The sequence below is a fragment of the Gavia stellata genome, chromosome 5, assembly GCF_030936135.1.
Source record: "Gavia stellata isolate bGavSte3 chromosome 5, bGavSte3.hap2, whole genome shotgun sequence".
In the NCBI taxonomy this organism is placed as follows: domain Eukaryota; kingdom Metazoa; phylum Chordata; class Aves; order Gaviiformes; family Gaviidae; genus Gavia; species Gavia stellata.
This window is the reverse complement of record NC_082598.1, coordinates 40,875,153-40,903,061: the sequence shown is the minus strand read 5'-3', so window position 1 is coordinate 40,903,061 and position 27,909 is coordinate 40,875,153. Positions and strand designations below refer to the sequence as shown.

Sequence of the window (27,909 nt, the reverse complement as noted above, 5' to 3'; positions counted from 1 at the left end):
ATACCAAAAGGGACATGTATAAATCACAAAAAACCCCAGATTACTCAGGATTTAATAGAGGTTTTAATCAATCAAGGCAAGAAATTAGATTTAAAGGTTTAGAAAATGGGATTTAATGAGTAAGCAGACATTTCAATCAATGCCAAAGTATCCATCCTTGTATATACAGAGAGAGAAAATTCATATATATATCTCTATAAAAGAAAACAAAAATATTTCTGAACAATTTTATAAATAGCTAAAATCCAAGATAAAAATCTGTACTTTCTTGCGTGATATACAACGTATTCAGTTGCACATATAAATGAGGAGAGAATTTTGCCTCTTGTTCTAGTTTACATTTCCTAAGAAAAAGTAAATTCTTGACTCCTTATGGGTATATTCGTGTTCTAGATTCCTGAACTGAATTCCTTGTCTGAAGAACTCAAGATGTAAATAAGTAGATACTTATGACAGTGAAAAAAATTATATGAAGTACGTCAGGTCCACCGAAATACATATGGAGTATGTAGATCAGAACTACCAGAAGGAAAAAACTGGCCCTTATTAGCATATAATCAAAAATCTTCAGAGCAGTGTGTTTATTCTACTGAATAAATACTATTATTAGTGCTTATAGAATCAAAATAGGATGGTAACATCTTCTCACACCAGATTTTCTTGTCCATTTCTTTGTTATTAGGATGTGAATGTTTGAACACTGTCACTGCTCGAGATAGAACACTAACCTTTTTTTCCAAAAATTACTCTTTTCAAAATTTTTTATATTTAAGAAAATCCAAAAATAATTAGCATAAAACAATTATTTATCTCTTTGATGTAAATGGTGTTTGGCTGTATTGTTGAAAATGAATCCCTTGGGATGCTGTAATCTTCATAACCTCTCCATTTAGAGTATCATCTTCAATTATTGTTATCAGTCCCTCAGCAATTATTGATGGGCTGAAAAAAAAAAAAAGTTGTTATTTCAGAATCATGATGTAATAGAACATGTGAAAAGGACAAGTAAAGAAACTCAATGTAAATCTATATACCCTGAAAATTAAACAATGTGGTATTTGAACAAATTTATTTTCAAGAAAAGCAGCGGTGGTATGAGCATTTCAGGAGAGAAACTCAGTCTCCTCAACCAGTACATACAACGTAAAGTGGCAACTTTAGAAATCATCATTTGTTTGCTCTAGTTACTGCTAGATCCCTGTGGACATCCAGCTGCCACTGGGCTTCCTATCAAAGTTTTCTCTGTCAGGGCAATGGACAGAAGTAATCCTTATACAATCCCCTGCAGCTCTTTGCTGTTGATTTATCCTGTTTCTGTAGCAGGACTGACATACAAATTAGCGTAAGGAGAATTTTGTCACATGCACTTTGCTGTGGTCAATATGTGCAATATAGTTTACATATGAAAAAGCGTGGGCGAAACAACACGGTCATGCAATTTCCTTTGTGCAGAAGTATCTAAGCAGCTAATTGTTAGAAACTGAGAAAGTGTTAAAAAAACCCACTATGCTTGTCTTGTTCTCACACTCCTTCCTAGCTGTCTGCTTTTGGCCTTTATTGGCAGTACTTTAATGGGCTAAGTAACTCTTTGATCTGATCCACCATTGTTGCTACTGTGCTCTTATGAACTTAGCCCAGCTTTGTCAGTTCTTGGTCTGATTTCTGTCTCGGTTCACTTGCAAATTTTGTAGGCATTCAACACAAATTATATACCCTGTATCTCACAACAAGTTTGATTAAACAAATTTATGGAAGAACATCAAAGACTATTAAAAACTAATACACCATCTTTAACTTGGGAATTTGATTTGCACTTTGCTGGGAAATGGGAAAGCATAAAGGGAAATATCAGTATGTAGGTGATACTCTTAAAATAGCCTTAGATATCTGCCATTTGTTCCTTGTATATAGGATAACACATCTGACGATAGACTTTTATCTGAGGCAGCGTTTCCCTTTTATCTTAATTTTGTTGAAACTGCTATTGTGTGTGCTGCTTCATTAACAAAGGACAAAAAACCACTGTATCTGACTTGACTTACTCCATCACACCATAGAACTGCATCATATTTTTGATCTCATCCTTATATGAATAATATTGTCCCATATTCTCTTCTTTATCTATTGACTGAAGAATTGGTGTGTTGACAAATCCTGGACAAATTGTGTTGAGTCTCACACCGTAGTTTTCCATATTAGCAGCTAACTAGAAAAGAGAAAAAGTTAGGCATTTGTCATCAACATTTTAAAAAAGTATTGTGTAAGTAATTTTTCAAAGAATGAGATTTACCACTAAGTACTTTTCAGCATTGCCTAGTAAGCGAATTTTGTTACTACTGTTTTTTTTGTTTCAACAACTACGTTTGATGCACGTTTTCTCTAGTAATTGTACTAGATAACTAGGAAAAAAATCTGTTTTGCTGGGAGAAAATTCTACAAGAAATCAACACTCTTCTTTCCATGCAGCTTTTTTTTTCCTAATATTTTTGTTATTAGTGCTCTTGGCATGTCATTAACAGTATTCTAGGGTGATGACATAATTCTCATAAGCAAAACCAAGTAAAAAATATCTCCCAAATGTATGCTTCCAATCTTATAAGAATTTTCTTATTAAAAGAAAACTACGTGAAGTCAAATCAAGATTTAACTCTAAGATAGTATTTACCTCCCTCACGTCAACAGAAATAGGATTTGGTCTCCACTCCTAGAACTGTAATGCTAAACCTTTCCAGCTGCTCTATTGTCCCTGCCAAGAGACAAATCTGTCACTGAGCATCTCCACAGGAAAGTCCCTGTGAACTCCAGGAAAGAGGCAGGAGTTTTTTCAGGAAGCAGTTCAGGAACATGATGAAAGCAAGCAGCATACATTGTGCTAGGAATGGTAGGACCCTTCATTTGTGGTGCTACCAATGCATGTGTGTAGCAAAGAAGTCTGATCAGCATCCAGGCATATGCTGAATGCTGGATGAACTTAGTGATGGCACAGAACTTATGGAATATACATGATATATCCAAGAGTAACCACAATTTTTCAGCACTGAGTTCTATTTATTTTAACATTCAACAGGAATCTTTTCTGGTATTATGTAAATCATATGTCATTTTCATGATATGGTAGCCTGCCCTTTTGGTCTGGAGAAGAAAGGAAACTGAAGTCCTACATGTTTTGTATCATACCTGCCCAACGTACTAGGCTGGACTGCCTTTCCTGGTAAATATAGTGATTCGCTATGTTTATTATTCTTTTTCTCCTCGGCATTCGTATGTTCCATAGAGACAGCATTTCCTCTAATTTTCTAGCAGACCCTTTATTTTTCAACTTAGGTAGTGATGTTTATATTTTAATGAGAAAACAAGAATGGAAAAGCAGGTGTCAGGTTCATGCTATGGCTAATATGTTATATGCAACACTTATCCATACTAATCTGTTTAGGTTAATCTAAAAAAGATGCTATTTGGGTGGGGGGTGGGCATGTAAAATATGGATAAACTATCCAAATGATCATTTCAGGTACTTTATTCTGGAAGTTAGATTGGAAATCTTATATGAGTAGACTATCTTTAAGCTTAGCCTATGAAAGCGTAATCATATTTGCTCTCTCCAAGTTATTTTATCTTACTGCTTGTTCAGTTTGACTAGAAAGTTTTGGAGTCAGAGGCTAAGACTTACTATATGGTCATATAACATCTAACATGTCCCATCCTGAATGTGTCATTTTGCATTTTCAGCATATTAAGAGTTGGTAAGAATAAATAATGGTAAACGTTTTTGTTTTCAAGTCACTTTTTGTACACTTTAGTGCCTATTTATCTTAAAAAAAAAAAAGAAGTCATCAACCTGACTAACAAATAAGGAAACCAAAATGTTAAATGTCTGGGATGGAGTTATGAAAAATATTTTTAAAGCTTGGGCAAGAATTTGACTTTTGGGCTCCTCCCACTGTCCTTAAATTACTTTGCAACCTCTTTCTTCCATGCTCCCAAAACCTCACATTGGTCATAAACACACACATGCCTTACTTATTCCATCTTTGGATTCCCTTTGTGAAAGGAGGGAACCTCCACTGCTTCAGACACTTTGTTTTCTTTAAGAAAATTAGTTCCAGTTGTGTGACAATAGAGAGGGAACATGAGAAACTTAGCATGTTCCCAAGAAGCTGCTGATACTGTTTTCAAAAACACATACTTACTGCTATTGACCGTGTGAATCCAATTACACCATGCTTTGTAGCACAGTACACAGGTTGGAATGCAGCAGGCATGAGTCCTTTAAAATAAAAAGGTAGCTGAATAAAGATGTTGGGTACTCCTATTTATGATTACCTTAAACACACATATAGGTCTATAATGTAAAAAATAAGTGATGGATTTATAGAGATACAACAAAATATTAAAAATTTGCAAATTATATTTTGTAATGGAGATGGATAAAAACATGAGGCAAAAGAAGAGTAATAAAAAAGTATAACTTTTAAGAGGAAAAGTTGTATCTATGAAGCATGACTTACAATGGAGGACAGAATCTAGAAGAAAACACTCAAGGATGAGATTTTTTGAGCTGCCTTCTATGAATCTGTAAAGTATTTAAAGTATGTAAAGTATTTTAGATAAACTTTGATTGTTGACACCCTAGCTGCTGATATGTAAACTGGACACCTGCAATCATCTACAGTGATTTCAGGGAGAAAGTGTGGGAAAAGGTAAGGGAAATAGCAAAATCCATTTTCACTACTGTAACTGATTTAATATTATCTTTGTAATATATCAAAACATAAATATAATGTCTGACTTAAATCCCTTGCTTATGTTGCTTCTGTGGAATAGTAACAAAACTCAGCCTCAGATAAAACTTTTCATTTAGCCCTAATGCGGGAGATAAGAATGAGTGTGCTGAACTTCAGCTGACAGAAGCGCAGTCAGTCAATACATCTGCCTGAGCAATGTTGTTACTGCTTTTTTATTTCACAATGTATTTAGTACTATAACAAATACATACTCTTTTGCATATTGTTTTTTGATCAAAGGAGCAACTATAAACAAAGAAATTCAGACTTGATGTACCATCTGAGGCATTGTAAAATGTATTTTACTTACAATACTACTCTGGTAATATTTCACAGGTGATAGTTTTTTTTTTTTTAATGACATTTAAAAGAAATAGGGAAACCATTTTGCAATAAGCAAATGGAAAAAGCACTAAGAAGCGAATGCAGGACTTCAGTGCAGAGAGAGTATAGAGATAAGTGAGTAAACACTGAACGGAATGACAAGATGATGACCTCAGATAGTGAGCAGAAAGAAATGAAAGCAGAGATGTGGATAGGAAAGATTTTTGAAGCATTTGCTAGATTGAATCAGATTGCCTGAAAAGGATTTCATGGTATGGTAGCTCCTACAGCGGGCCCTGTTCTGGAATGAAAAGCCAGGATGAAGATTTTAGAAGGGACCAGGAGAAAGAAGTAACAATCCTGGGTAATATTATTGCTATCCTCTGTAAGGAAAAGGAGAAGCAGAATGAAAAATGGCTGCTAACATTGTGAACCTTTATGGTGGGAGTGGAAAAGCATAAAATCATTATTTACAGTAGAGAAAGAAGAGAGAACAGAGGTTTTGGAGGAAGATTAAGAACTTAATTCTAATAAGACTGAGTTTGATGGCAAAAAGCTGGTCAGGAAGAGATGACAGACCATGAGTGTATGTACAGTTCTGCCCATTATGACAACAATTTCCGCTATACAATGACAGCTGAACTGGACCATATGGATGCTGTAGTTCCACCTGATAGCTAGGGTCCTGTGAATAGCAAACCACAACCTGTCCTGAAGTTAGAGGATAAAATTTTTCTGTGTTCCTGAATATGGTATTGTAAAACTGGATACTGATTTTGATGCATTAATGTTTGATTCTAATGGAAGTCATACCAGTTAATATCTCGGGTGTTTTTTCATTCTTCATATTTCATCTCTTTAAGTGATATAATCAAGAAAGGGTGTGACTTATCTCAGTGGAGATGAAGAATACACTACCCAGCTTTCAGTATGGATTTGCCAGAAAACTTACGTATGCCGGAGACTTGCATGGGCTCTTTGCTCTGGAATCCATTTTGGCTGAAGGAAAAAACTTTCTAAGATGGCACAATGTTCTAGTTACAACCCTGACAGCTTCAAGGTTTTGTCTTGGTTTAAATGCTACATTGGTGATCCAGTGGAGGCTGAGGGGAGACCTTATCGCTCTCTACAACTACCTGAAAGGGGGTTGCAGAGAGGTGGGTGTTGGTCTCTTCTCCCAAGTGACGAGTGACAGGACTAGAGGAAATGGCCTCAAGTTGCGCCAGGGGAGGTTCAGGCTGGTTATTAGGAAAAAGTTCTTTACTGAGAGAGTAGTGAAACATTGAAATAGGCTGCCCAGGGAGGTGGTAGAGTCACCCTCCCTGGAGGTATTCAAGGAGCGTGTGGATGTGGCATTGTGGGATGTGGCTTGATGGACATGGTGCTGTGTGGTGTTGGGTGGGTTGGTTTTTGGTGTGTTGTGGCTTGTTGTTGTGTGGTGGTTTTTTGTTGGTTTTTTTTTTTTTTTTCTTTTCTTTTCTTTTCAGGTTGGACTTGATGATCTTACAGGTCTTTTCCAACCGTAGTGATTCTGTGATTCTGATTCTGTGATTCAGTGAAAACAACACTGTTATTAACACTATTCAGTGGTGGGAAATGAAGAATTTAACCTAGTGGCTGGTTGTTCTCTTAAACTTGTATTTATCTGCTTATCTTGGATTAATGTGTTATGCTTCTGATTGAGCACTTGCTTTATGAAAAATGGTTTTTGTGTTGCCTCCTCTGGGTTGTGATTGCAACACAGGCTTAATATTCCTCTGTTTGGTGACTTTTGATGATTGTTGCCATTTTTCAAACAATTGGAAACATTGGAATATTAGCACATTAGCAATATTATGATACTATTTTTTTTTAAACTCGTGTGTAGTTTTACCTGTTTTAAAGAAAAAACCAATCCCAATGAGGCTGCAGCTGACAGACATACAAAAGACAAAATCTACTGGGAAACACAGAGGAGGAATTTTTTTTTTTAAACATACTAAGACACGTTACTTGCTACTTGAGAGGGAAGAGAAACAAAGTCAAGAGATAAACAAAGGAAGGGCACAGCTCACAATAATGAAGTGGAATAAGGTTCAAAGGCTTACTTAAATGTCAAAAGACAGCAGGAGTAACTAAGCAGGAAGGGAGGAACAAATAATCTTTTTTTAAAAAAAAAAAAAATCAAAGTGTTAAAACCAGTTCTTTTCTAACTGAAATTCTTATTTTTGCTAAAATGGAGAAAGAAGAAAAAATCAATTGACTCGCTTTCAGCCAAAGCAGCAACAATGAAGACTAGTCCCAGCATTCCTTACCCAAAACAATGACAGTCCTGTCTCACTTTTGTTCCTGAGTGTGGTACCCAGAACCACGGTGTGGAATTTCCAGGTCTGAGCCAGTCCCCTGCCCTGGGGAGTGCTGAGCCTTTATCTGTTCGCAATGTATCCTAGGGACTCCGCTAGTCAGTATTTTGGGATGAACCACTGTGTGACATTGACCCTGCTCTGCCTGAGTATTTATTCAACCAGCGAGCAAAGATGAGTTCATAGCATAGTAGTTAAAGCATTCATTTGTTAGAAAATCTGGATTCTATTTGCTGCTCCCATGAATATTTGTCTTATGCAAAGTGGAATGGCAGTGAAACAGACTGGAGAATATTATGCACAAAGTAAGGCGGGGAAGGAAGGGGAGGGTGTTTAAATGGATGATGATGGGGCAGTGTACTCCTGGAAAGTGATGCATGTGGTTTTCAATTGCTCTTAGCAAGGGGAGGCTACTATGCTTAGATTTCCCTCTCTCTGGATGTTGCTGCATCACTGAACCGTTACATGAAAGAGGACAGGGAACTTCCTTCTCCCCTCAAACAATCTTCATCGAGAACTAGTTGGTGAATTGCAAATGATTTCATGATGACTGAATGTGCCCTTTGGTTTACCAAAACCAGTTCAAGCAGACCAGCAGTAATCCTGTGCGCCAGTGTTAACTGTGCTCTTTTTTTGTCTTTCTCAGTTCCTGGCAGGCTGACAGAGGCAGCTGTTGCCCTTGGCTATACTCTAGTCACCTTGTTACAGTGTCAAGACCACTCTACCATTTGAGACATGGTGTCAGGCTTCTCCCTACAACTGCTTATTTATCATGGTCAATAGTTTCAGTATCCACATCTTGAGAAACTAGTATTGGATGTGGAGGATTGTATCAATAAGCTTGAATTGTATCAATAAGCTTTGTTGCAACCAGTATTTCCTTTCAGTCCACTGAAGACCTTTGATGAATACAGAATTAAGCATTTTTCCCCAGGTATGCTTTCCCACTGAACACATGTTGCCCTTAGAGATTTGAACAAGTATCTTTCTTTGAATAAGATTTATTAGCTTTTAGATGACCTTTCTGCCCCCTATTTTCTCCATGGGTGCACTGTTAGGCAGCTTGAGACAAATGTAATTTCTGTTTGACAGTATCTTTAAGTTTCATTAATTCTTGGAATAGCGTACTTCGTGTTTGGATGGGTGTGGCACAGACAATACAAGAACCAAAGTCTGTTTTGTAACATGGCTGTTGATCTCATGGAGGCTTTGGGCTCATCAGAAAGCAGTGATTCTACACTATGATTACGCAGTGATTAAGCTCTATTCTCAGTTATACTTTAGACAAATATATTCACTATTGAAACATTTAAATAGTCCATGAAAATATTTAAATTTTCTCTCACTAATGTGATGATCACTGTATCGTGTGGCATCCTAAAACTCTAAATTTTCATTGTTTATGATTCACAGATGTGATAATGCTGAAAGGTAAGTTTTGGCAAACCAATAAACCTATTTAAAAGCAAACCAAACGTGTGCTTCTCCATATGTTGGGAAATATTGCCAAAATAATTTGTCCATTCTATATTACGTTTGTTTTATAAAATATACTTATCAAAGCCTATTGCAACACATAGAATGCTTATAAATAAACAACATCACAAGATTTAGCCATATTTATTTAAATTAAACGTCTTTCCAAACCACATTACAGAAATCTCCTTTGTCGCCCTCAGGCAAAAGTCTGGATAAACAGTATGGAATATGCTACAATGTTCTTTGAAGCTGTTTTTGAAGAAGCAGATATGTAACTAGAGAAATGAGCTAGGGGCATAGGGTAGTCCTGCAGAGTGATGAGAGAATTGATTCTCTCATTCTTAAGAATAGGGAGGGGGTACAAGATCACATTCATTATGTCAGTTATACTGCTGTGATCTGTGTCAAAACAAAGGAGACACAGAAATCCTAGCAAAAATTCTAAGCTGTGTCATTTCTAGGAATTTTTTTAACAGTGAACTGAAGTCTCAAGGGAATAGTTTCTAAATTTTCTAACCTCATTTCTGTGGATTTTGCTCGGCATCTTCTTTTTTTACAAAGGAGTGGGAACAGAAGCTGTTCCACGATGCTGAACTGAAGGTTGCAGTTGTACAGCCATTTACACCTTTGCTCCACTGTATCACTGTGGTAAAGTCTTTCCTTTACTCAGTGATGTTAACCATATGCTTAGCTAAGCGTATAGGTACCAGCCACTGAAATGTAAGAGACAATGCTAAATTTAATTATGTAAACAATCTCAGGAGTTCAATTTAGTTTTGTATGTTTTTTCTGTTGCTTGTAACTATTCTGTTAAACAAAATTAAAATTAATGTACGTATCTTCCTACAGAAGAAATTTTAGAACATTTTGCTCTTTAAATTTGAAATTAAATTTATTACAATGCAAAAACCTGCAGACATTGGCGTTATCTTTTATGGGGGCAAGTTGGTAGTAAAACACATTTCCCATTATCTCAGTTGTTTAGTGGCATTACTGCCTCTTGATATGAATGCACAAATCCCATAAAATTAAGGAGGTTTTCTAGCTTTGAGATGCAGTGGGTTAGGGGTTGGGTGTTTGCTGCATGTCCTTACATATTTCTCTTCCTTTTGTATTTAGTCCTGTCTTGTGGAGACACTAAAGAAAGGAAGATTCAATACTGGAAAGAAAGGGTGGATGCTCTGGCTTTCATCCAACTGAATGAACACTTTAAGCATCCACTTCATAGGAAGCATTTAAGTAGTCCTGTGGGTGTTTGGAAATATAAAACAGTAAGGCTTGATTCTGTCCCTAGTTCAAATCATTGGCAAAATTCCCATGGTGAAGAACTGGAAACTAATTAGTGGGCAAAGCAAATATTATTGAACATTACGTAAGCACTAAATATAACTCTTCTTGCTGCTCAAAAAGACAAGAATATTTGATGTCTACAGAGTGTATCTGATAAAGTCTTATAGAGAACTTGGACAGCGGGGATCAAAACCACTCAAAAGTTTAATGATCAACAGAAGCTAGCTCTGAGAAAAGAAAACACCAGCAGAGAATGTTAAACATAGCCAATGGCCGTTTGCCTTTTATACATGGAATGAACTGGAGGACTTAGACCTTCAGACTGGAAAGGAGAATTAGAGTTGCAAAGCACAAATAATAGTAAATAAATAAATGATAAAAACTAGTGTATGTCAGCTTTTCTGATGTGTTTTTGCTTATGACCTTGGAAACAATTGCTAAATACAACCTATATAAAAGCAAACAAAGCAAAGAACACTTTGTTTTTGACAGGTTCCCACAATCATTATGGCACAATGTTAATGTTAAAAAAGTAAGTAAATAAATGCAAATTTTAATCAAATAATTAAAATGGCACTTATAAGCTCTTACCAAACTGAGAAAAGCCAAGCTATTAGGTCTTAAAATCAAAAAAATTTTGTGTTCGTTTGAGACTAGTTAGAAATGGAATCAAACTACTTGCTACCTCTGCCCTTTCTTAAGCACTGTGTGGGCATCAGCACTTCTGTGAAAATGTTTAATCTTTTACTTGTGTTGATGAACTGTTGTACTGCAATAGCAGTTTCCTTCAGGTTAATTTGGTCCCAATACAATGTTCATTTGAGCCAATAGAGATAAACTTACTGGCATCAGTAGGCAATATGTTGGGTAGTATTGCAAGTGCTGACTTAAAGGTACATGGAAACTTTTAATAAAGAACCCCTCACTCATATGAGGCATGTGCATATATTAAGATCCTCAATATCCACATGCATTTTGTCAATAGGGTGAACTGGATTTCTCATCACAAAAGCCAAGGTTTACAGGAAAATTTAGTATAATATAATCTAATCAGAACATTCACACCTATCGGACACTAATCCTCTTTCACGCTCAGGAACTATGGCCACTGCTGTCTTACTGGCTTTACATTGTTGAAACAATGAAAAAATGAAACATAGGACTACCCCAGAATAAAATTACTATCATCTGGTATTCTGCGCGGATACCAAAGAAAGCACTGACAATCCAAGTGTAAGCCAGCATACGTAGTATTTTTCCCAGACAGTATGACAGTAGCAAGAGAGAACAAACTCTTCAAATGAACAGGAGAGAGTGCAAGTATTTCCTTCAAATTTTTTGAGGAAGGGTGTCATTATTCTCTATTTACTGTTTCCCCTTCAGTTGTGCTTTTTTGCTATGAGCCCAGCCACTGCAACATGTGTACCTACAGAAAAGGGAGAAGGATTCTGCCTCACAACTGAGCAGCAATAACCCTGACTGACTTAGAAGCCATATAATTCTATTTTTATGCCAATAAATTAAAATACAGTTATAGCACAGATAAGTAATGAGCAAAGAATGTGCTAGCTTAAGCTCAATGAAATATGAGTGCTAATTTTATGCTTCTCAAGCAGAGGTAGATCACATCTAAGAGCACTTGGAGCACGGACAGAGTAGGTGTGTGAAAATCTTCATTAATAAAGTAGATGCAGTGTAATCTTGAATATTCCTACAGCTGTGCTCCTATGGAATTGAATGGAGGACCTGCTACTGCTTCCTTGCTTTCTGTGAAAAAGATTACCTAATTTTCCATATTCGATGCCCAATAAATACTTTATAATATAAAAAATAATCAGATTTAAGTAACCCTGAATTCAAATTACGTCTATACATTAGACTTTGTTTCTTAGACACAGTGTGGTGTACATAATGTTTTAATTCAGCAGTGTTACTGAGTAGTGTTGAATAAGCATCATGAATTGAGGCTAGGTAGGTTTTGCTCCATGTGTGGCAGCACTGAAACATGAAAAAAACTATTTACATCCTGCTCAAGATTATTAAATATGAGACTGATAGGTTAGGAAAATTACTGGGGTTTTTTATTGAACTGAGTTTAAAAAAGCAAATGAAAGTTGTGGTCCTTTGGTACTACTTTGCTTGCTATGATGAAAACCAACGGGAATAAACAGGGAAGACCCATAAGACAGAAGAAAAAGTGTGACTGATCCGTATGATTCATTTATTTTAGAAACAAACCAGTGAGTAGAAAGTGTTTATACAGAAAATATTCTTACCTGCCAAAGATGAGATATTAATGATTACTCCTCCGTCGCCTCCATTTTCTTTTCTCATGTATTCTAGGCCGAGGTAGGTTCCTCTAATCACAGATGTCTGATATAGGGGAGGAAGGGATGATTATATTCAAAATATGTTTCTTTTGTGCTTCTAAAAACTGAATCTTGCTTTAATCATGGTGCCTAGAACCTGTATTGCTTTGCCGGTGATCTTATTTATACTTGGAAGATTATAAAAACAGATTACATTCCACAGTAATGCAACTCAATAACTTCAGAGGCACAATTGCAATGCATAGAAATAATAGCAGCTTCATTATTTTTCTTATTAAGATATCAATAATAAAAACTAAAATGTTACAACATGAAATAAATGGTGAGAAGGAAATGAAATACAGAAGTAAATAATTTATAGATGAAACACACACTTTATCTGAGAATATAAATGGTGAATGAACTGATCCAATTCCCAGCATTTTTATTGAGACAAACTGCTCTACATTATAAAAACTGTCCAGACTGAATCTGAAGATAATACTAACACTTATAACTCCATTTGTCTCAAGGCATGAGATCTCTCTATAGGATTAAATTATATGTTATATTTCTGGTCCCAGGATATTAAAAATCTGTATTTTTTTCTGACTGAAGTTAGTGGAGTTTTACCATTCCCCTCAAAAGAAGGTTAACTCAAACAGACAAATACAGATAGGGTAAAAAAACATTTGAGGAGGTATGAAACATGTTAGCATAATATTAGCTTCAGCATCTGGTTTTTAATTTTTTTTAAAAAGAAAGACCTTTGAGGAAGAAAATTTTACTGAGACCTCTATAATCTTGATTCCTTAAGATCTGTTTTTGAACCCTACTGCAGTCAGAACTTCTGCTGGGATTCATCTCACCAAACCTCAGACTTTTAAACTGAGACGCCTAAAGATATGCCAAGCCTGAAGTTATCAGCCTCCTAAATGAATGAAATGGTTGAGTCTTTCCCAGCGAGTAAGCCGCTTTCCCAGAGACTTTAGCAAGTGGTAATAGAAAGGCAGTAGACGGTGCTGCTAGTGGAAGATACTAACTTTAGTGAAATGTTACAATATTACTGCATTAGTGATGAGTTTCATAATTATTTACTGATTTAGTTAGGTCTCTCCATAATCAGTTCACATTTGGTTTATGATTTCTCCTTAAAATGAACAAATGTATAGAGTTACTTTTATTTTTCTGGAAATAATATTTCAGTTTTTAAATGAGATCTCCGTTTATATTGTGTTAACGTTTGGTGCTATTTATTTGACCCAGATAAATTAAGATGTTCAAAAGATGAAGTGGCCCTACAAATATGTTCACATCTGAGCACAATTATTTCACTAAGAGTTTTGACCAGGGAAGGTGTACAGAATTGTGAGTCATGGAGAAGGAAATCTCCCAAAGTAATAAAAAAACACAGTAAAAAAGATCAGTATATGACTAAAACCAAATGGATAGTGACTAGGTGTACTGGAAAGAAAAAGCTTTTAAAATCAGAACATTAAGTATTTTTCAACAATTATCTAGACTCCCAAACAAAAATTGGAATAATTTAAAGACATGTATTACATTTCTTTTTTATTAGCTGATAGTTTTAGACATATGTCTTATAAAACATGAACTAAAAGTCCTAATTCAAGTTCAGTTGCCCTTTGCACTTATTGTTTTTAACAGGAATCAGATTTGGAAGACTGTATGTCCTACTTCATTAATATTGCTTGTTCGTTGCCCAAATAACATGAAGTTAAACTGCCCATTGACAGAGATAAAACAACTTAAGAACTCATTACCAAGTTTTCTTTGGAATTTCTATAAAGAGTCAGCTTTTTTCATTTTTCTATAGTTGCAGCATTTTATGTGGTATTTTCAATAGCACTATATTTTCAGTATACCAATTTCCTGGAATAATGTAAAAAAAAAAAAAAAAAATAGGAATAGTTCAAAATTCTGAAATAACATTTTAAACTTTTCTTAAACAAAAGATTTCCACAAAAAGCTTTTTTGTTTTTCTCCTGGAAAGTTTTGTCTTAAGTAACATACTTCTAAAAATGTTTTGATTAATATCAAAAGGATGTAATTGATTAAATGTTTTAACAGAAACTTTCCAAAGAACTGTCTTCAGTGGCTTGTAAAATATTAAACTAAATCTGATTTCTCTCACATGTCCTGGAAAGTTTCAGAGCCATTATAAATGTAGTCAAGTGCTGTTTAATGTTGATTGTCACATGTAAATTTTGAAGTATTTATTGAAAAACAAGATCATTAATGCCCAGTAGTGTTGCTGTAAGGTATACTTATTCTGAGCATCAACTCATTGGCAGCTCAACTGAAATTAGACTTGGACTTAAGGGTGGGTGGTGTTTTTTAATATATATACACGATAGGCTGTACACAAGACATTTTAGAAAGGAAGGGGTTAGTGCTGTCTATGGAGAGCAGGTGCAGGTCCTATCATGCCCTGGGGCAGTGGATGAGCCTGCTGAACAGAGAAAGAGAATTCCACTTAGGATGATTAGAGGAAATAAGTCAGTTGGAGAAGGAAGTAGCTTGGGGCTCCTTGAGGATTTTTCTATTCCTCCAGCCTTCGCATTCGAAGACATAATAGTGCTAGATGAGTCTTTGGCCAAACCATAATTATAAGACAAGGAAAAAGTGGGTAGCTTGACTCTCCTATCAAAATCACTGTACTGCTCTTTTTTCTCTCTAGACTCCATTAACTTAGCATTCCTTCAAGTGGCTGGGGAAGCCTTCTCCTTTACGTAGGTATTGTGAGAGGTTGTCTTCAGAATTAATGCAGACTGTCATTCGGATATTGCCCAAACACTGGCTGTTATCCTTGCAAAAAACTTCTCATCGAGTGTGGCTGAACTCAGGTGACATGGCTATTTCTGATGTTTGGGCTGGTAATATCATAGAGAATTATTCTGGAGATAAACTCTGAACCAAATATACAGGCACACTCAGTAGATGGCACTTCAGATGAAAGGCGTTGTGTGATAGATCTCCTATTCTCTTGCCAGAATTCCCCTCTCTCCAGGAGAGAAAGTCCTCTCAATAGTTCTCCAAGGAAGAACAGCAGTGGCTGAACTTACTGCATTACGAAAGTCATACAACGTGTGCTTTGAAGTCTTAGTGCCACTTTCCAGTCAGGCCTGTTGATCCAGCTGAGTTGATAAAGTGAAGCATGCTCTCCTACCTGAGTGCCAAGCACTCAAATGGGAAAGAGGTTTTGCAAAGAACAATAGTCTTTGGACTACTGTTTTCCAAAGAACAACAGCATATTGTTTTTTGGTTTTGTTACAAAATCCATCTTTGCAAGTGCATAAATTGCAGCCTCAGGCCTCCTCTCATATGAAATGTGACTTTGGATTCCTATTTGTTGATGTCAGAATACTTCATCTGAATTCTAGAAGAAAGCTTATCATCTATTACTTCACTATACCATGAAATGCACAATAGAAAGTAAACCAGGCAAAGAATGATGCGTTTTGTGCAGACCAGTTTCCTGCTTTTGGCATATGATGAAAAATGTCTGCAATTTGCCTTTCAATTAACTGAAAGAAACTAACGGTGTCTTCAGATTGTGTAGTTCTCTGTGTGTACTTCTAAGAACAATAATTTAATCCCATGCTCTTAACCAACAATAATTCATAGTTTGTCTATTGCAAATAGAAATTCTGGGAAAGTTAACATTTAAAATTACCTAAGAAAAAAAAAAAGTCTGACTTGTTTTGAGGTGAAAATATGCTGTGACACTTAGCTTTGTACAACAAAGCATGTCACATTTTAGAGTTGAAATTTTTACAATTCCTTTGTTTACAACTGCAGTTAGCTGCATGGATATTGTCCATAAACATGTCAAGAACAAAGAGTAGGAAAGTAGTCAAATTTGCAATTAAATGCAGGTAAAGCGAAAATTGGGACAGCTGACACTCACCTAGTTTTTTTGCTCCTGGCTACTGAAAACTAGTATCATTAAAATCTGAAAATAATCTAAATGGTTGTCCTCCTAGCTGTTGAAAAACCTGTGATCTTAGTGATACTGCTGTTTGTTTTCTTACCAAAATACAGTGTTTTATTATAGCCCATAATGAAGACGGACCATCAAGATGCACTGCAGGTCTAAGTGTGCTCCCAAAAGAGGCAATTTTTCTCTTCAACTGCCAGGAGCAAATTTAGGATTCTTTCCAATGAAATTATAATAGTGAGTGTGGGACTATCTCCTAGTATTAACTTCCATAAAATAAAGATTTAAATTAGAGATCAGACATTCTGAAGCACCATACAGTAATAAACCCAAAACTTAGTATCTGACAGCATAGTACACTTTGCAAAATAATTGTGCAAATACTCAAAACATTTGCAGTTGCTTTTGGAAGTATCATATCATTAATCAGTAACTTATTTAAGAAATTGTTAAATGGCAATTTAGGTATCAGTGTCAAAATCAGAAACAAAACTTAAAAAGTCTGTGATTCTTGATCTTTCTGTTTCCCATGGCTGTATAGTTTTAATTGTGTTGTTCTAAAAGAGATCATATATCGAAACTCTGATTCTAATAAGACTCCAAGTCTTCAATAAAGACCTAATTAATTTTCTTCCGGCGTTAGGAACCAGTGTTAGCCAGTGTTGTACAATGTTCTTGTATTCCAACATTACACCTGTAAGTCAATTTTCATACTCTGTGTTTCATTTTATCTTGATCTATAAAAAAAAAAGTGTTCTTCAGTGATGGTGCCCAGAACATCATTAATCATCATCCTTTGTAGGTGACAACTTCTTTGAAAGTAATTTAGTACACAGTGCTTTTTTGGTAGTGTTTCAAGGCAGGTGTTCCAACTGACATAGTTTCTTATACCTATTTAATAAGGTTTTCCTTGCCACCTCTTGTCTGATACTTCTGCTGTCTTCTTATGCATGCTGATATTTTATGCTGAGAAACAATACCGGCATTCCTTCAGTGCTGAAGATGACTACTCTATTGTTATCAAGGTGATAAGGCAATATGAATTTCTTTGAGAGAAAAAAATGGTAATCAGTAATCAGTCCTAACATTATATGTAGGTTTCTGAGCTAATCTAGTTCAGTGACAGGGATACCGAACAAAAAACAAATGAAAGAGCCATTGACTTGTGGTTTCATAAAGCAAGTTAGCACAGAGTTTTAATTTGACCCAAGATCATTTGACTTTCATACTGTGATGTTGTAAATTGATGGCTGTCTATAAGGAAACATTTCAAAGTACTTTATGAACTGCGTAAGATGAACTTCAAGTCTGAAACTAAGCACTGCTAGTCATATCCATGGAAAAATGTAACATTTTGCTGTTGGACAGGGAGGTGGGACTGATTTTGTCTTTAATGTAGATTTTCTAGAAAACAGACAGGTTGTAGCAAGCATGCAAGTGCTATGCCTAGATTAGTTTACTTGCTATATGAAATGAAATTGCAGGCTCTTGAGTTTGAATTTCCAGCTCAAACTGTGGAAAAAAAGAAGACTAGGGAGGGAGAGGCAGAAAGCAGAAAGGAATGTGCAGTAGGATTTGATCATTTGCCAGAAATCAGTATCTTTTGTACAATGTGGGAGTGAAATACTATGTTTTAGATTTTTTTACTGTGCGGTTTTCTTTACTCCCCCCCCCCCCCCCCCCTTCCTGAAGAATATAGGAATAGTATTGCATTTTGAGTAGCTGGTCTTAAGTAGTGCTTAGTTCAAAAAATTTGCTTTTCGTTGTACATTGGTTACTGTAAACATACATTCAAACTGTAAGCTAAGAAGTTCATTGACTTACTGTGCAATTAAGTCTGTGTCCTTCCTAGTGCAATATGAAAAACAAAAATAATTATACTTACATACTTATGCACTCCTGCCACTGATTTCAAGGTAAGTGGTACCTGTCACTTTTTGGTGGCCACATCTCTCCCTAGGCACTTGGTCCTCTTTCTGACATCAACTTATGCTGAAGAATAAGCAACTAAGCCATTGAACAACTGAGTTAGTGTATTTCTGATTGTCTTAGAATGCAAGCTTGGTAAACTATGCCATTTTATCTTCTACAGATAACACTGTTTTGTTTTGGTTTTTTTTCTATGTTCCTAGGATTAAGAATCAGTGCTTGCCCCTGTCTGTACTGTGGGACCTGGTGGTAATTCCCACCTGCTGAATTCAGCCATGTGTCCTGGTCACACTATTTTGGGATGAAAGTTCAGTCCGTGTAATTTCTTCTGGTACACTGGGAAAGGAGAGCAAGGTGTACGGACCAGAAGAAGGTTGCAGCATACTCCCAAGGGATTCTTTTTGCGGTTTGCAAAATGGAACACCCTTGTGATGATCATGAAGTCTTTGTCCCAAAAATAAATAAAATTAATTGCTTCTGAAGTTTGCCTGGTTACGCTTCTGGTTTCTGCTGAGATATTAATTGGCCTTTTGAGGAATAGTTCCTTACTGATGAGTAAACGAATTGATTTTGCAAGGTTTGCTAGTTGCTGGAACTTTTATTTCATCACGAGTTATACTGAACGAAGCCACACGTATATATGCAGTGTTGCATTCTCCTCTCTGTAGTACTGATCTAAGTATTTTGCAGGGACAAACCCTGAGTTAGGCAGACTTCATTTTAGAAAAGGACTTTTCTAAAGTCATGGAAACTTGTTGCCTTTGTCATTTATGGAAATAAATTATGCATACCCATGAAAAATGTAAAAACTTGGAACTGTTGGGTGCTGCCACATTTTGCCTAGTAATGAAGGATGAGACTGTCATGCATCAAAACAAATTTTACATGTGTATTTGAATTCTACTTCTCTCTGGGCAACACTTAAATAATTGGACCCCATATGACTGTTTGTTTTCTCATGCCCAAGTTATGGCCTGCAATTTAAAGTTTTGCCAGAATAATGTGTTAAAATGTGCAAAATCATCACATAAACAGGAGATAATTGTGATTTTTGCTGTCAAATTCTTTCATGAGTCTGTTTAATTTCATTTGGGGGATCAGTTTAAATATATGTACAAAATAATTTGTTGGCATAATAAAACAATAAGATAGTAAAAATGTTATGTAAAGTGCTTCTGTAGTTTTGATTCAGACAATATTTAAAATGTAAGCATATATGATACCAGTACTGCTACATTTAACTGTATACTGCAAGCTATTTCAGTTTTCAGAAACCTCTGATATGAGCATAAAAAAGGAACCTCAAAGTAAATTTTGGGATTGTCTTAGTATAAAATGTGCTAAGTGCACTTGTAAAGAGAAAAGATACTGTAATTAGAGCAGCCACTATAATTGCAGTGGTTGCAGAAAGCCTACATCATCAACACAAGATAAAATTAGGGAAGCTTCTTAGAACACCAAACTGTGTGAAGAGAAAAAAGTCAGATTATAAAATTTCTGGATACCTTAGGCATAAGTTCTTATGAAGTTGAATGCAAGAAACATTGTTCTTGTCATGCTGGAGGACTGTAGGTAGGGCTCTTGATAAGAATGTGTCATATGTCCTTGTGCTATTCTGTGCATGGGTATGTGTGTGTATGGTGGTCTGTTGAATCTACACTGGTAATATCCATTTAAAATGGAATTCCTGTATGGTTGCCAAGATCTTTTTTTATATACCATAATAACAAGAGTGTACATTTGTATGGGTATGAGTAGTTGAAGCTGCCATTGATCAAGCTGATATTGATCAAGTCAACACTTTCAGCTTTGGAGTTTTGAGGTGAGGAATGGATGGCATTGCTGGAATACTTAACTAAAAAAGTTAATAGAAATATTAATAAAGTAATGAAAAGGTGGATGTTGTTTAGCACAAAAAATAGCAAAATGGTGGAAAGCACTGCCACAGAAATCTCTTTTTAGCCATTGATGCTCTTTTTGTCCCCGTCCTTATCAAGCTGTCTTTTCTCACTCTCAGGAAACTGTAATGGATACAAGTAGGAATTGTGTTTTATTCCCTCTTTTTCCTTCTAAATGAAGTCCCACTTTTTGAACCTGCTTCTTCATTTCTGTTCTTCATGCTTTCTCAAGCAGCACTGTCAGGGAACTTCCTTACACTCCTTTAAAAATGTTCCTGAAGACCAACAGGTTCTGTGAACTGTTTTAGCCATAAAGAACACACCCCATATGTGTTTGTTCTGATTTATCTTGCTCTGTACTGCTCTACTTTTGTACTTTGTACTTTAAACTGGGGCAGGGAATATTTGTTGTATCAATATATAAATGATATCACTAAGATGAAGACTGGCATGTAGAGGATTTTTTCCCTTTTTTAAGGTAGAAAATGTGTGCATAATGTGTGTATCAAAATGTGTGGCCATAGAAGTTATTCCTGTTCTCAGGGATAATACAAAGGATACTTAAAATGTCCGATGTCAGGGAAAGAGAAGCATTTTAAAATCATGCCTTTCATACATATTTTGCTCCTTTCTCTACAAGAAGCAAAAAATATTTTATGGAACCAGTCGATATAACAGTTTACATGCAGCAGCTGTTATTCTTCCATTGTTATAGCTAAAAAGCAAAAAGTACAAAATGTTCTATCTTGGTTTAGGGAAATTACAGTAACTAGATAGAAATGCCCTATGGAAATAAGCTAGTTAGTTGGCTCAAGGTTAGACAGGGAAAGAATATTCAAATCAAAAGATAAATGAGGATATTTGGATCTTAGAGTGTCCTTGATTTAACACACATGGCTGTACTTCTACTCTGCTTGATCATTTTAGATGTTCTTATTCCAGTCACCAGCATGTATTGATGAAATTTTTCCATTGTCATTTTTACAAATGTCATTAGGCCATTTATGGTGAACTACAATAATGTATAACTGTATAATATTTTCTTTTTTTTTTAATTTTTAGGGGCAGTTTTTGATAGTTAAGCATATAGATTTGTAAGACTTGGATTCCAGTTTTTCTGCTACTTGAGATGGTTCAAACTCACCTATGGTCTGCTTCAGCCAAATCACTGGTAATAAGACAAAAAGAATAGTAGAAGGAGGTTCTCAATGCCTTCTGTTTGAAGCTCTTGGCATTGAAGAATTGTTTGGACGTCACTCTAAGTTAGGATATTTACCAGGACTTTAAATATCTTCAAGATTTGCTGATCAGAAATGCCTTTATTTTTTTTTAGCTAAATTTAAAGGTGAATCACAGACAAATGTGTTTCTCACATGAACTTCAATTTTTCTGGTGATGACTAACTATCTGTGCTTGCAAATTTGACAGGTGGATGGCTGCCTACAGTGACTTATATTCTGTGTTAAGCCAGGCACAAAAATAAAGAGAAATAAATCATCTAGAACACAGGTAAAGTCTTCTTTCAAATTCAAGGGATCTGTACTAATAGATATTGATGTTGCATAGCACTGAGGATGTCACACTCCTGTTACTTCACAATATGAAATTTCCTGATGTTTAATTTGTCAGAATATTTTAGAAATGAAAGAGTGAGGAAGAAATATGTGTAGTTAAATCTTAAAGAAAATGTACAGAAAAGGCAAAGGAAATGGAACAAATGTATTTCTCTTATTGCGGAAATTTTAATCTGTGATATCAGTTCAGTCCCTTCCAAGAATAAGCAAATTTGACCTCGGATAGATATAAAAGATCAAGAAAACGTATTATTAAATCTAACTTTTTTTTTCAAATACATATTTTCTCATTAATTTTTCTATAACTTGTCTCATATACAGCTTGCATTACTTGTTCTAGGGTTTTTTGTTAGTTTGTTTTCATGGAGGCATTAGGATTCAAAGACTCAGGAACCTTCATCCTTAAAACTTTTGACAAAACCAAACTTTTAATTTTCTTATCCTGAGCTTTCTTGTTGTGTTGACAAATTCCAAATGACCGATTGAAAAAAAACTTCACATTGCACTCTTACAAGCTTCTTTTTGCTACTTTCTTTGCAGATCTAGATTATAACATTTTGTAAGTATGGTCATAGGGGTGACTTGCTGAATCACCATTGAATTAGAACTTCACAGGTGGTAGAATACAAACCGGTTAGAATTTCACTAACCTAGAAAGCTGGTCTTTCCTTTGCGACTTAGATTTCCTAGCAGTGTAGTCTAAATTAAAAAAAATTCAACTGAGAAACAGGTATTGTGGTCTCACCTGATGAGATACCAGATATCAAAGAACTGGTAACAGTCTGTTTGAAAAGAAATTTTACAGGCTTGTTGAATGTAGTGGGTTTTAGCAAGTAAGTGCTCTTAAGTGGTGTGCTTCTATCAGTGATGATGGTGAAATGGCCTATATTAAAAACTCAGACTATATGCTTGCTTCATTGGTGAAGAAAATGTGGAGCTCTTGGTTGAATAAGTTTTCTTGTACTACCAACAAATAGCAACTTATTCTCTAATGCAGGCCAGTTGAGTCTCACAAGTCACTAAAATGTTCTAAAACATTCATATAAACAGACTGGCCTCCTGTAGATGCAGCTCTACTGCTTTGGGCACCAAATTGTTACACCTGCCTGGGATTTCATTGGGTTTTATAGAAAGAGAATTTTGTCTGGTATAAGCCTCAGTACCTGTACACAGTGCTGTACATCTTGGATAGACAACTTAAAGGACCCACCACACACACATTTATTGGTTAGTACATATGTAGTTACGTGGTTATTGTTTCAATAACTGTGTTTACCAATACAGTAATTTATGTTCTGTCATACGGCACAATCTGTACAAGCCAAGGGCTGTTAAATGTATTGCAGCGTTAAATAAATTATGAACATGTGAAAGGAGATAGTGCTTACCAAGTTAATTTGTATAGTGCTTTCCCAGTCCTTCTCATTGTTCACTCCAGCATTATTAACCACAATATCCAGCCTTCCAAAATGTTCAATTACTTTTTTGAAAGCACCTATAGTAAGATCCAAGGGTGAAATTTCTTAGCACTTATGAAAAGTAAGATATAAAAATACAATGCATGCATGCAAATTAATGTTTTAGTGGCCTACCAAAATGTTTTCACTGTCTTCTTAACCACTAATGAGCAACACGCAATTAAATTCTTTATCTAACCATTCACCAATATTAAACATATTCAGGAAAACTGAAAGGATTAAGATACCACAGTTGCCTTTTCATTCAGTTTTATAATGCCTATAACAGGAGCTAATGAAAGTTCTTAGCACCCATACATTTTGTATTAGCTAAGGTGTTTGGCACCCTAATTATATAAATTAAGCATTTATAGATTGATTTGTAACAGTCTGATATAGCTAGAGAATTAAAGATTTGGCAGCATCTATTTTAAATGAGAAATAAAAGCTTCATGTTTTCAGAACAATTTTCTTGCTTGAGTCTGAATTTAACCTAAGAACACAATTCTTATTCAGTGATACAACTGATATGAATCTTTCAACTACAAGTATTTCATCATAATTCTTGTTTAAGTTTATCCATTTATGAATAAATTATTATACATCTTACTTGTCGGGTAACTAATAATGTGTTTCTCAAATTCAAATCTTATTCCTTCTGTTGATGAAAATAGTGACCTGTCTTCCAAAGAATTTCAAAATAAGGAACTGGGAAACTTCCATAATGACATTGTGTTCTCCCAGGTGACAGTGTTTGAACTAAGATAAAAGATGTGTATGGAAAAACACGATGATGTCATAGTGATGAACAAACTCATCTAGGCTGGCTCTGCTTTGACAGGATAGTTGGATGAGATGACCTCCAGATGTTCATTCCAGACTAAGTTTTTCCATGACTGCAGACATTCTCTGACGTGTATATAGCTTGTTTGTTTTTCCCTCCAAATATTGTTCCTCATCACTGAATATTTATTATTACATAAACCAAGAAACCACCCCCAATATTGTTTTAAAAAACATCATATGGTGACTGACCAAAAATCTAGTGTATTTCAGGTATACTGAAATTATGCTTGACAGGCTTTAATGAAACCACTTCACTGAAAGGTGATCCCAGGACCATCTTTATTCTCTGATCTTTAGCCTTTGGCTATTAGTGTCAATCAGGAGCAGAGCAGCAGCTTTGAGACATCTGCCTTTTTTGCAGCAGTTGCAGGGGTTTACAAAGTTTTTTTCCTTGCACCAGATGGTTGGTCCTGTTACAGCCTTTTCTTTACCTGAATGCTGCAGGTCCATCACAGTCATCATCTTGTCATCAGAACAAGAGCTGGGCAGCTGATGGGAAAGGTTTTATTTGTCCAGCTGCCTTTATTGTACAGATTTTTCTAATATTCTTATTCTGTACTAGAATATTTTAATATTACTAAAGCCTCTATTTTTGGCTGTCTGCCTTTTTAGCTTTTGTTAACGTTTGTTGCTAATTCATTCTCTGGTTTCTCCACTTAACTCTTCAATCACTTCTCATCTTTCCAATCCTGCATCAGCAAGGGCGAATGAAAACCTTTGATTTATTAGGAGCAGAACTGATTATTTAACTTAGTTTCAATGAGTAAAATACAATTTCGTCCTCAATTAGTTTTCAGATTTTGGAAACTGGCTCTCTGAGTCCCTTTTAAGCCTTCTTTAAATAGCACCTTTCATCAACCTCATTCTTAGTAGAATCTTTTGCCTTCAAAAAACACCATGCATAATAGTACTTTTGCCAATTATTTGTTTATTATATTCACACAATCTTGACTAATTGTAGTTTTCTAGTTTACACATTGAGAAAAGAGCCAAATGCTTTTCAGCCCTTTGCATATCTATGTTATGATTAATGATTTATTAATGATTACCAAATTTGGATTATTTCTGGTAAAATTTTACCTGCCTACAGTAATCCCATCTATTACCTATCCACAAAAAGAAGAATCTCATTATAAATTCTTAATAAAGTTATCACCCAAACATCAGTGTAAATTGACTTTTTCTTGCCTTTTCAAATGTAGAATAATTCTCTGTTTACATTGCCCGCTAGTTAGTGCTTATGGAATCATAAAAATGAAAAGCAGATGATCGTATGAAATATTGAATGAAGAAAAATGAGAAATAAAGAGGAGGATCCATTTTAAAGGAGAGGTAAGAACAACAGTGGAAAGTAAGTACAAACACCAGTTATATGTGAGCTTCCTAAATATTCATGGAAAGCAAAAGTAAATCTATGGTAATTTTTCAAAAGTGGGACAAGATAGAAGTTTTTTGTGGGGGACTATGTGATAAAGCCACCAGAGAAAAAAGCACAAGTAAGACTTGAAAGTAGATGAAGCAGCTGATTTCCTACCCCTAAGCCTTATGTACCTATAGATACTAGTTCTAGTACTGTGACTTGTTTCATACCGAAAGGGCTAAAGTTAAAATAAGAGGAACTTCATTCACGCACATGACCTTTAGCATAAAAGCAAATACAGGACTTGATGCATCCACTAAGAACTTTAAACACTACATGTGAAATTAATCTAAGTTTATTAACTGGTGGCTTGCAATTACAAGTGAGAAAATAGGAAAATAAAGCAGTTAGAAAACCCCCAACCAACAAACCCACTAAAAAATACCCCAGAAACCCCAAAGGATTGTCAGACATGATTGCAAATTTATGCTAAGAAACCTGCAGCAGGAATAATGCAGTATCAGATAAGCGTAAGAAGCAGCCACCTGTTCTTGCTCTCATTCCTTGCGAGAGCCCAGTCCGATCCTACTCTGATTGCTCTTTTCCTACTAACTTGGTCCAAAACCTCCCTTGCTGACCTGCCCTGCTCTTGCCAGTTCCCAGTGCACACCCTCTTGGTCCTGCACTAGCCTGGCACTAAAGAGAGGAGGAATCATGAGAGAGAAAGCACACTGCGGTAACACCCATGCTGCAGCACATGCTATTCCTACCCCTAGGATGCTTTTTCTTGCTCCTAGGTGACTCCTCCCAGTTGGAGAAAAAGTCAATAATCAACCTAGCTGATAAAAACTTTGTTTACTGGTTAGAGCAGATCTCAAATTTATAGTCCAGCATCTCTCTTACAGACAGACAATGTAAAACTTTGGAATTAGGCATAATCATGCTAGCTGGAGCAGTGAACAATATTGATGAATTCTGGACTAGCTGCAATGTTTTGTGAAAGAGGAATGAATATGCTCAATCACCACTGTTGAGAAAACAGCCACTGAAGTGTCGTGAATAAAAGCAGAACTAAACATGTTCACATCTAGCCTGACACAAATGGGCACTGACGAAAGTGATGTCAGAATCTGAATCTGAGTCACTACCTATGAATGTATCTCTTTAATAATGAAACTTTGATAAAGTGATGTGCCTGTTATGAAATATTGTGAAGGGTACATCAACATTATACAGTACTCGAAGAACTCCGTAGGGAACATGATTTATTCACTAAGTGAAAACATAAATACAAATCATACATGAGGGAAACTCCTTGCCATTCCCTGCACCTGCAAAATGTGTGCGAAATGTTATCCCCCCATGTTTAACACTGTGATGAAGCACCGTGCCATCTTTTGCCAATTCTGCTTTCAGCTAAGGCAGCACGCGTTGAAAGGAAGTGTGCTGTATGGAAAGAGCACTGCAACCCAGAGCAGAATTCATTACTCCTGTGACAAGGGAATGCAGCTTGGAGTCTGTACTGAAACCTCATAAAAAGCAAGTCCGTGCTTTAAAGTTTATATATATTACTCATAAGATAACAATTATCTTCTGCAGAGGCTTTCATGCAAAAATATCACACATAGCACTCAACGGAAATGATTTCTTTGGTTTTTCTTTACGGTGTGCCAAGTAACACGGTGGAATACATGCATGCTGGTAGTAATATTCCACATCTGCAGGTTCAGAAACAAATCCTCTTTGAGTCACTGTCAGAAGCGATTGGGAGTAGGCTGTCCTCCAGAAACCTTAATTGCACACTTATTGGTGCAGCAGCCCAGGCTCTTTCAGGTTGCTGCATGTTACGCCGGAGCACAGCGCTGACAGCTTCCTTCTTACCTTTCAGCTGCTCCTGATCCGTAACGTCGCACTGGATGAACACCGTCCTCTGCGCTTCAAACTGCTCGTCCAGGTCCGCCTTGCTCTCCCGCCCGGCCTCGGAGTTGCAGTCCAGCAGGGCTACCTGGGCGCGGAGGGAGGGAAGGGCTGAGCGGCGGACGGACGGACGGACGGACGGGCGGACGGCTCCCCCGCCGAGCGCAGCCCGGCCCAGCCGAGGGGGCTGCCGCCACCCCGCGCCCGCGGGCACCGCTCGGAGGGGAGAGGCGGGAGGCAGAGGGGCGGGGGCGCGGCCCGGGGCTTACCTTCGCGCCCTTGCCCAGCAGCGCCTGGACGAAAGCCCTGCCGATGCCCTGCGCCCCGCCGGTGACCAGGGCCACCTTGCCATTGACGTGCATGGTCGCCGCGCTGCTGCCGCCGGCCACGCGCCCGCCGAGCCGGAGCAACCTAGCGCGGTGTCACCTGCCCGGTTTCC

The 27,909-nt window shown here is 36.5% G+C and overlaps 1 protein-coding gene across 3 annotated transcripts; it reads right to left on the bottom strand.

Annotated features, from left to right (window-relative positions):
• Positions 1-485: 485 nt before the first annotated feature.
• On the bottom strand, positions 486-27,832 carry HPGD (15-hydroxyprostaglandin dehydrogenase). Of its 3 annotated transcripts, none has more exons than XM_059818044.1 (7): positions 27,740-27,832; positions 27,435-27,558; positions 23,279-23,385; positions 12,496-12,592; positions 4,187-4,267; positions 2,043-2,202; positions 486-942 (listed from the first exon to the last, which is right to left on the bottom strand). In XM_059818044.1, exons 1-7 carry the CDS (start codon positions 27,830-27,832, stop codon positions 807-809), a joined length of 798 nt encoding a protein of 265 aa, XP_059674027.1. In that variant the 3' UTR covers positions 486-806. The 3 variants fall into 3 exon arrangements, with proteins under 3 accessions (XP_059674027.1, XP_059674026.1, XP_059674028.1); XM_059818043.1 differs by having other exon boundaries at positions 2,043-2,206; positions 4,191-4,267; XM_059818045.1 differs by lacking the exons at positions 12,496-12,592; positions 23,279-23,385 and having other exon boundaries at positions 2,043-2,206; positions 4,191-4,267.
• Between the last annotated feature and the right edge of the window lie 77 nt (positions 27,833-27,909).

What these genes read in the sequence shown, in the direction of transcription:
- HPGD (XM_059818044.1), bottom strand. Translation starts at nt 27,832, where the DNA reads ATGCACGTCAATGGCAAGGTGGCCCTGGTCACCGGCGGGGCGCAGGGC. An exon ending in GGATCAGGAGCAGCTGAAAG is followed by an intron (nt 23,386 to 27,434) that starts GTAAGAAGGAAG and finishes ATCTTACTATAG; the next exon opens with GTGCTTTCAAAAAAGTAATT. An exon ending in GCACTATACAAATTAACTTG is followed by an intron (nt 12,593 to 23,278) that starts GTAAGCACTATC and finishes CCCCTATATCAG; the next exon opens with ACATCTGTGATTAGAGGAAC.